The sequence below is a fragment of the Chenopodium album genome, chromosome 27 (genome assembly GCF_948465745.1).
Source record: "Chenopodium album chromosome 27, dcCheAlbu1.1, whole genome shotgun sequence".
In the NCBI taxonomy this organism is placed as follows: domain Eukaryota; kingdom Viridiplantae; phylum Streptophyta; class Magnoliopsida; order Caryophyllales; family Amaranthaceae; genus Chenopodium; species Chenopodium album.
In genome coordinates this window covers 1761289-1771126 of record NC_137860.1, presented here as the reverse complement: position 1 = coordinate 1771126, position 9838 = coordinate 1761289, and the positions used below count along the sequence as shown (strand labels likewise).

Sequence of the window (9838 nt, the reverse complement as noted above, 5' to 3'; positions counted from 1 at the left end):
TGTAGAGACGCGTTGCAAGGCAATAATGTAGACGAGAATTTACCTAGATGTCCAAGTCTGGGGTACTGCCCACAAAACTTTGACTTTCATAAAATTGAAGTTCATGAAGGAACGAAGGTAAAGAAAAATGCATAGCTAACTTGGAAGATGAAGAACAGTAGTTGGTGTATCTCTTTGTTAAGAAAATGTGTAGAATGGTAGTTGCGCACATTATTACATCTAATGATCTAAGATATAGTTTCACCTTTGACATTATTTATAAGAATTCATGCACACTTCTTTAAATTTGATAAGTACAAGTAAATCAAATTAAATATTAGTATTCCAAACTTTGACTGATAACTTCACACTTCATAGTGATCAGTTACATTTCATGGGCTCATCAACAAGAGGAGAGGAGTACCAGACGTTGCTGCTTGGGTTAGACTCCCATTCACGAATCCCGGACCTGTCTTCTGATGTAATCGAAGAGTTCTTGGCCCATAAACCAGTGGCTGCGAGGTGCTGGACTCGCCTCATTGCTTGGGAGTCACGGCTTTTGTGGATCCTCTCTGGAGCTTCCATTGTAGTGTCTATCTTTAACTACATGCTTACGTTTGTCACACTCATGTTTACTGGTCATTTAGGGGCCTTGGAGCTTGCTGGTGCCTCTGTTGCTACCGTTGGGATTCAAGGCCTTGCTTATGGAATCATGGTATACATTATTTTGCATTAGCTAATTGTCTAGGATTATCAATAATTTTAGTTTGAGTTGTAATTTTTCCTATGTTTGATTCTATGTTTTGCAGTTGGGAATGGCTAGTGCAGTACAGACAGTGTGTGGACAAGCTTATGGTGCAAAGAAATACTCGTCGATGGGGATCATATGCCAAAAGGCGATCATACTTCATCTAGGAGCAGCCATACTCTTGACCTTCTTGTACTGGTTTTCGGGTTCTGTCCTTAAGGCCATAGGTCAATCAGAGAGTATAGCGGAACAAGGACAGATTTTTGCTCGCGGTATAATCCTGCAGCTATATGCATTTGCTATAAGCTGTCCGATGCAGAGGTTCCTTCAAGCTCAAAATATTGTCAACCCTTTAGCATACATGTCAGTTGGAGTGTTCTCATTGCATATACTCTTCACTTGGTTGGTTGTCGAAGTTTGGGACTATGGACTTCTTGGGGCTGCTCTTACTCTGAGTATCTCCTGGTGGATTTTAGTCATTGTGAACGCGCTTTACATAATTTTCAGTCCTAAGTGTAAGGAGAGTTGGACTGGACTCTCTTTCAAGGCTTTCACAGGAATCTGGCCTTACTTTAAGCTTACAGTTGCTTCTGCTGTCATGTTATGGTAAGTGATTATGTATTTTTTATGAATCTGCTTGCAAAATGTGTGATTTTTTGCTTAGATTTAGTCTAACTCGTTGCTGGATTTCTGACATACAGCTTAGAGATTTGGTACAACCAAGGATTGGTGCTTATATCAGGGCTCTTATCAAATCCCACAATATCACTAGACTCGATTTCTATATGGTATTTAGTTGATAACATATAAATTACATTCTTGAGTATTAATTTTTCATCTGATTTTTGTTTTATGTCTTAATTTTCCTCTGTATTCCAGCATGTCTTACTTGAACTGGGACATGCAGTTTATGTTAGGACTAGCTGCAGCAGCCAGGTAATCAGCTGAACTAACTAGCCGAAATATATATGCTTACACCTTCTCAGTAAAATTTAGGAGCATTGTTTATTTTTCTCCTATTTTCTGTCTGACTACTATATGGTTGTATATCATTCAGTGTAAGAGTGAGTAACGAGCTAGGAGCAGCACATCCATCAGTGGCAAAATTCTCGGTGCTGGTAGTAAATGGGACTAGTATACTCATCAGTATAGTGTTCAGTGCTGTTGTGTTGATATTCAAAGTTGCATTAAGCAAGGCTTTTACCACTGACTCTGAGGTTATAACAGCAGTATCTGACTTAACTCCTTTGCTCGCCATCTCGGTTCTCTTGAATGGCATTCAACCTATCCTCTCTGGTAAAGAAAAACATATGAAATAAACCATTTTCTCCCTAAAGCAATTTTCTTATGTGCCAATGTAAATATCTTTGCTGCTATACAGGAATAATGTGGTGACCTTGTATGTCCTGATGTCCAAAGCATGTAGAATACGAGTAACATTATTATTATTTTTTTTTTATATTGTAAACTTCTTTGTGTTTGAAAATATTTTTCAGGGGTGGCAATTGGGAGTGGATGGCAAGCTCTTGTGGCATACGTGAATCTAACAACATATTACATTATCGGTCTCCCAATTGGCTGTGTACTGGGTTTCAAGACGAGCTTAGGAGTTGCAGTAAGTATTAATCTGTCGTTGTCCTCCATTCGTAGGACTATTACTTACATTGAAACAATCTAAATTTCAGGGGATATGGTGGGGGATGATCATCGGTGTTCTGTTACAAACTGTAACATTGATAATTCTGACTGCTCGAACCAACTGGAACACTGAGGTACAATATACATGTAGAACAATGCAAGTAAACATTTCAGATATTTCTTGTGTTTATGTATGTATCATAAGTTGAACTTAGTGTGCATTTGTCATTGACATCATGACAACTAGTCTTTTTGAATAATTAAATAGGTTGAGAAGGCGATTGAACGTTTACGGAACTCAGCAAATGAAGAGACGACAGCTCTAATCTTGGAGAACACTACATAATTAGCACAAATTTTGGCTTTGGCGAAAAATTAAATAAGCAGTTTTGTCTAGTTTGTTTGTCCACATATTCTCATGTCATATTCAACTAATCAACTGAGTGGTTTATATAGTGAAAGTGACTATTTCACAAATCTTCAACACTTTTTTTTTCAGACAACACTACTCTATCAACAATATAGCCAAATATCAAGGCAATTTTCAATATCATTTACCATTTGTATGATTAATTCCAGTTTAGCAGTAGCTTCATTGTCTCATTGGTAATGATTTTCTAATCCAGCATCACTAATAACTTAACGATCAACTAATCAATCGAGGTTGGTGTATACAAGAAGATTAACCTTTTATTAAGTCTAAAGATGTGAACATAAATAATATCCGCACAAAGAAGAATATATTCTGCTAAGATATCTACATCAACATTAACCTGATGTTTTATCCTTTGTTGTACAGTAGGAAACATGATATTGACACGAGTACCGCCTTTTTTTTACTACAAAACATCAAAATAATATCGTAATCAAGGTCAAATCTGTATGATTGAGACCTTTGCAGCAATAATGAGTATACAAATACAGATTACATTATTTACATAGTAGCACATGTGTAGTACTTAAATTACAAGTGTTACAGCATGCATGAGAATCACATATATTCGATTTTTTCCATATCTTTTATGTGATGAGTTTAATACATAGAGGTACATGAAAAGCGACGTTTGTTGTACAAACTCGAGATACAGCTTCTCAATTATTAAGCAGCTAATACATGAAAATAAGCCTTGTGCAAACACCAGATACAGCTTTTTATTTATTTTACCAGATACATGGATGAAACGCGACATAGAAGGACTATATAGTTCCTTAATCTGAAATTAAGAAACATTTTTTTTCTCAGTTACAATGTAACATAGTGTTAGCTCACTTTCACGCAGGCTTGAGTTGTACTTAGTTTTTGAATAGGAAAGAAATCAAGTTTTTCAGTTTGGCACCAAAGGCAGAAAGTGAACCATCAACACTCATATCTGTCTTCTTATCAAATTGGAATGGCTCTGTTGGTCTAGTCGCGTCTAGAAGAACATCAACAGGAATCTTCGGCTTTGATGGTCCTAATGGCTCAATGGAGTTTCCATACTTCTCTATGTCTGGACAGTAATTCTGAAACAACAAAAGTGAAGATATAATTTAGAAAACTCTCATCTGAAAACTGTCCTGCTTTATTGACAGTATCCGAAAACAAAGTAATTGTGCTTACTTGGTTAGCATGCATTCGCTTGACAAACTTCTTAAACAGACTGAAGTTGTTATCTTCCAGTAGATCGCTAGACAGACGAAGATAAGTAAACCCAAACATCTTCAGTGCTGGTGCTCCATTGCTGTTAACACCATTCGGGCGAGCATTTAACAGGATTTGATTGTAAGCTGTACTGTCATATCTTGGAAGTGCATTTTCACCTGCAACTTTAACGTTCTCTTTCCATCCATCACTTAATACCTGCAAATTAATCACTTTTACAGGTCAATATTCATTCTCAGAACATGTGAATGGTGCTCTAACTCGTTTAATTTTCGTTCTTTATATTAAGTAATGCCTAAGAAGTACACTCCAAGACCAGATTGTTTGTTGTAACACGTGTCATCTCCTAGTGTGTCCTTAGGTTTTTTTTTTTTTTTTTTTTTTTGAAGCTATATGATGATTTCCTAACCTGTCGAACAAGTGCTTCAGGACCACTGTAAGCTTCAGAAGGCTGTTCAGTGTCCCTCATTTCAAGACATGTAAAGTTCAAGATGGCATTGTGCCTAGTAAGCATCCTTGCAATCGGTCGATATCCATCTCTACTATACAAGTTATAGTACCCTGCAGTAAGCTCAGCTGCGTGACAATGATAGCTGAACCACCAATGAATCCCTGATACCTTCATGCCAATGAATTAATACAGCGTAATTAGTACAAGATTACATCAAAGCCATGTCAAAGTTTGTGTCATCATTAAACAAAATATGTATGTCAGTTAAATGAACGACTTGATGACCATATGTACTTAGATCACACTCCCAGACGCGTTACATACTAAGTTACTAACCTTAATCGCTAACTTGAGTGTGCAACCACGAAATGCTTTGTTAGCTTCTTCCAAGATCTGATCACCATGGTAAATCAACTTGGTGGAATACCAAGTTAAGAAGAAGACTCCTTTATCAGATTTGTAAGTTCCATTTCTTTTAAAAAATCCTGTTTCTTCAGGTCTGTCATTGTATTTTCCGGCATCAGTTGGCAGCTCCCATTCAGGATGCCCTGCTTCTTTTGCTGCCTTCTTGAAATCTGCTGCCATATATTTGTCATAACACTGTAATAAACGCACAAAGGGCATGTCAAAATACAAATCTAATCAAATAAAATCCGAGTCTGAGTCAAAAATCTAGATAAATATATTCAGAATTTGCACATAGGCACATTTTAGAGACGAAGAGAGTACATATAAATTATAAACATACTTCATACTGAAGTACTCCGTATGTATTACCTGAAATTCTCCGATTCCTGGAAAAACCCATCCTTGAGACTCAGGATAAGAAGGGTATCGTAGCTCCCCTGCTGGACCTGCACCTACTTCGATGTCCACTATTGTTCCGGCCTCAAAGAACTCTGACATATTTTCTCTAAAACTCTTCATGAAATCGCTGTACATCTGTACATACATACATGATACATCAGTACTAACACATTATTACTTGATCATGTAATAAAATAACACAAAAACAGAACAAATTCTGTGTGTACACATGTTACCTGGATAGGTGTTCGGCCTTCAAAGAGAGGTTCATTATCGACACCAAGAGAAAGGTACTCGACGTTCCTAGTACCATCAAGGTTGGTATAAAAGACATCGTTGTTAGATCGACCAATGTTGAGAACCCACTCAGGGAGGGGGATAGTGACAACATCCCCTACATTGCCTCCACATTGATGGAAAGACATAATAGCTTGGATTTTCAACCCACATTCCTGCACGACTTGGAACAAACGTCGATAAGCCCTCCAATCGTACTGCTTTGGACCTTGGGCTTCTATTATTCCCCACCACACATCCACCATTATTCCATCTACACCGGCTTCTTTTAGTTTATCTAGTTGCTTCCTCGTGCCATCCTCATCTTTGAATGAATTTCGACGAGATACCACTCCTAACTGTACAATGTAATAGAAATAACAAGAGAAAAAACAAGGGAATGTAAGAAATCTACGTTGTAAAAAATACACACTACTACAAAAAAGCCTATAAAGACCGCGGTTCATTCTGTAAGACCGCGGTTAGAACTTAGAACCATATTTGGTCATTAAGACCGCGGTTTAACAGTCCTGACCACAGTCTTCAGGACTGTGGGCCTGTGGTCATCTAGACTGCAGTCTGCTAGGCCAGTAACTATATACCAATATCTTAAATCGCGGTTTTAATTGTAATTTTTTTTTTTAACAACATACTTAATTGTACTTTGTTATGTAGGAGTGTAGGACAGTAGGAGTGTCATTTTACATGCCTATAACAATAATCTGATATTAGTACTATAAATTTATTACAGTATAACGAAAGATTAATGTACTTAAAATAACTTGGATGTGTATCCGAGTTGATAATGACTTACTGGTAGCATCACATAGACAGGAACGTAGTTTAAGAGCATCTTGTTAAAACCCAGCTTCTGCACGTTACAAGTACAACAAAAACAAGGTTAAAAACATTATATAGTATGACAATATGACATGCAAGCAAGTACCAATGAAATACTTAGTACGTAAAGTAAAAGATAGTCAAAGTAAAATGAGTAAATAGTGTCAAAAATCAATACGGATCAACTATTATTTAAAAAAAAGGGAGAAGTATACATTATTATTTAGTGTTAATCCAAGCAAATGTTTTGATCAATTAGCCTGAAAGTTTCTTTTACACCAAGTGAATAGCACTTTGCATAGAAGTAATACTATTAGTAGAATGTGTAGTATAGATGTCAACTTAGCTTAGCAAAGTGATGAGCATAGTTGGTTAAGTGTTATATGGGTTGATAGTCGAAGATTAAATCTAGTTTACATCATTATTATTCTTTAATTTTCAGCTTTTTATGTACATTCAAGAGAATATAATAATTTGTATAAAATAAACGAAAATTGTCAAATTGAATATGCATGTCCATCCTCATCCTTAATATTATTTGAGTTGCACGTCCAAATATGAACGCATCTTTTCATCTAGATAGTCCAGTTGTAAATTCACCAATATGCATGAGTACTTATAAAGTACGTATTAGCTAAGAGGTAAGAAGAATTACTCTATTGATTTAAAACCTCTCAAAGGTTAACGAACCTCACTACTTAAATTTGGTTATCACTTTGAATAGCTTGGGGATGTGTAAAGAAATATTTATCCTCGAGATATTTCTAGTGGGGATTGAACTTCCAACCTTAAAAATGGAAGATCATTTCCTTACCACAAATCAACACTTAATTATTGGACACTCATATAGAGTATTAGTTAGCTCGCTATTATTAAATAATTCGTATTTAAAATTAACAAGCTTTATTAAAAAAATGTTATCTTAAAATGACCACGAATAATGTTTGACATATAAGAAATCAATTGAAGTGTCCACGAATGTTTGATATATAAGAAATCAATTGATAAGTGAACAGATAATATAAAATAAAGAGTGAGAGTATGTATGTAATAAATACCTTGTACTCGACACTTGGCTTATCCATGATTGTGTTTTTTGCTTGAACTTTGTTTTGCCAACCAAGCTTTGAGCATAAAGTAGAGCACAATTGTAGCTTGGAAGGTTGAGCTTTCTTCTTCAAGATGTGCTTCTTATTTATACTACTCATGGAGTGAAGTGATCGAGTTTCAGCACGTGCGTAATTATTCATTTTAAATTAATTAAATTGATTTTTTTTTTTTATATAAAGTTAGCTGATACAATAATAATGATTGGGCTACAATATTTTAAATGACACGAGATATTCCTATCAACAATTGTATGGTGCGATTCAATTATCGGTACGTTCATATGCCACGCCAATTGATTGATTTTTTTTTGCTAAGGTATGGGTGGTTAGAATTGCTTCATCTTGTTTGCATTCCATTAAAATCTATGAAAACACTAGGATATATTGTATCATGTATTAGTGTACTATAATGAAGTTGTGTGAAAGGAACATTGTCGTATCCTTAGCCGAATATCTAATACTCCATAGCAAACAAGGTTTGACTCACTTGATAAGACTTTTCTCAAATCTAATTTGAGGTTTAATACTTTAGGGGTTCGAATCTTGCTAAGTGGTGATGCTTCATGATGGGGATTTTCTTAAGTTTTCCAAGAACCAGGTGTACAGAAGATATTAAACCAAATAAATTGTGTAAGGGTTGAAGTTTGTTCAAAGTCAGTCAGGAATATTACTGGTATGTGTTTTAAATGAAGAGTTTAGGATTTTTACAAAGTAATTGGGTGAGTCTGTTACACCAGGTCACTGTAAGTTTATTAATTACTTAAGTAATACATAAAAAATAAAAATAAAAAAAAATCAAAAATCAAAAATCAAAACTGACGTATCTTATATATAACCTATATGAAATTTTCAAAAACTTACATGAAGTATCCTAAAACTTAATTATATATTTAATGTGTAATTTCAAAAGCTGATCGAGATGTTCGAAAACTTATATCATTATATGTAATATCTACTAATTTATTTTCATCTCATTGTGAGTCTGGCCGGGCTCATACAATACTTTTTCTAGGTATTTTGACTTCTTCATTTTAAAATTGTTTAGGCTCAAGTGTGTATTCATCTCAATTTTTTTCTTATTAGGATGTTCAAAAACTATTCAACCACTTTTTAGATTTTCTACTTTAATTTTGACGGATCTCATTAATAAACTAGTATTAAAAAATACACTATTTGCCTATTCTTGCTCGCTCACTCATTTTTTCCCTTATTTTGATAAGGGTCACCCCAAGTTCAATTACAACTAAAATAAGCTCTAATAAGTTTAATTCAAATATGTTAATACAAGTTCCAATTAGTGAAATTAGGTGAATAGAACATACCCTTATTGTACCTAAAAACTTATATATTTACTCAATAGTCAATAGTAATTCTTAGTTTACCCGACTTTTTCTTACACCCACTCACTTTGTCACTTTTTTAAGTTTTTGAAAATATAAGGAGTAAATTTGTGAGTTAGATTTTCTAAAATGCAAAGATTAATTTATGCATCACTTGTTTAGAACTCCACAAACTTATGATCTATTCTCTTCAACTTAATTTCAGTTTAGTTCAGCTTAGCTCAGTTCAGTTCAGCTCAGTTCAGTTCAGTTCTTAATTTTCTTTTCTCATAAACAATTCAATTCAGCTCAATCAGTTCAGTTCAGCTCATTTCAATAAATCAGAACAGACTCTTAGTCAGTTAAACTTGTATGTGTCTTTATTGTTGTTTATAGGAATGATACCAAAGACTTGCAATCAAATGCACCTACAAAGTAAGGTTTTGTTCAACTTTCTCATCATGTAAAAAATGATATGGTTGTCATCATGGATGTTGAAATATTCCACACTATTCTTGACGAATCTTTTTTTTTTCCCCTCCAAAATAATTTTTTTTAAAAAAAAATATTTTAGTCAAGCTTCCATAAAATTTACGTTCATAGATCAAGCGAATTTTACCATATACTTGTACAAATTTTGGCAGCAAATTAAAGCACTTTAACCTTTTGGTTTGTTGTGAAGTCATTTTCATAACATTATTGCCTTGATCTCAGCTTGATTGGGCATGAAAACGAGATTTATGTGTGGAGAATTGAAGGTGTTTGGCAAACTGATTACCTCATTATGTATGTAGAGCTTTTTTACATATACGGTAAAGGAGAAAAAAAAAAGGCATTAGAAAATCTATCTCACAAGGCTTTTAAATGCAACACACTTTTTCATTGCGTAATATTTTTTTATTTTATTTTTTTTTTTTTTTTTTTTTTTTTTTTGACATCGAGATTCATTGCGTAATTTAAGGAAGAGATTAAACAATATCAACAGACAAATCAATTAAATTAATTCATACACGTGTTACCTAACCCTTT

At 34.4% G+C, this 9838-nt stretch overlaps 2 protein-coding genes across 2 annotated transcripts; one reads left to right on the top strand and one right to left on the bottom strand.

Annotated features, from left to right (window-relative positions):
* The first annotated feature begins 373 nt into the window (after nt 1-373).
* LOC145618971 (protein DETOXIFICATION 41-like) lies at nt 374-2711 on the top strand. Its single transcript, XM_081673577.1, has 8 exons — nt 374-694; nt 789-1333; nt 1429-1515; nt 1607-1663; nt 1785-2023; nt 2224-2342; nt 2413-2499; nt 2634-2711. The coding sequence occupies exons 1-8, from the start codon at nt 374-376 to the stop codon at nt 2709-2711; spliced, it is 1533 nt and encodes a 510-aa protein (XP_081529703.1).
* Nucleotides 2712-3352: 641 nt separating this feature from the next.
* LOC145619371 (beta-amylase-like) lies at nt 3353-7650 on the bottom strand. The gene is made up of 8 exons (XM_081674050.1): nt 7440-7650; nt 6356-6412; nt 5502-5900; nt 5236-5400; nt 4795-5058; nt 4417-4626; nt 3966-4205; nt 3353-3868 (listed from the first exon to the last, which is right to left on the bottom strand). The coding sequence occupies exons 1-8, from the start codon at nt 7629-7631 to the stop codon at nt 3659-3661; spliced, it is 1737 nt and encodes a 578-aa protein (XP_081530176.1). The 5' UTR covers nt 7632-7650; the 3' UTR covers nt 3353-3658.
* Nucleotides 7651-9838: the final 2188 nt, after the last annotated feature.

Bases quoted from the DNA above. Each gene is read 5' to 3' on its own strand.
- LOC145619371 (XM_081674050.1), bottom strand. From the start codon at position 7,631: ATGAATAATTACGCACGTGCTGAAACTCGATCACTTCACTCCATGAGT. The intron at 4,206-4,416 runs GTTAGGAAATCA...ATTAATTTGCAG, and splicing joins CTGAAGCACTTGTTCGACAG to GTATTAAGTGATGGATGGAA. The intron at 3,869-3,965 runs GTAAGCACAATT...TTGTTGTTTCAG, and splicing joins AGCGAATGCATGCTAACCAA to AATTACTGTCCAGACATAGA.
- LOC145618971 (XM_081673577.1), top strand. From the start codon at position 374: ATGGGCTCATCAACAAGAGGAGAGGAGTACCAGACGTTGCTGCTTGGG. The intron at 1,334-1,428 runs GTAAGTGATTAT...TCTGACATACAG, and splicing joins GCTTCTGCTGTCATGTTATG to CTTAGAGATTTGGTACAACC. The intron at 2,024-2,223 runs GTAAAGAAAAAC...AATATTTTTCAG, and splicing joins CATTCAACCTATCCTCTCTG to GGGTGGCAATTGGGAGTGGA.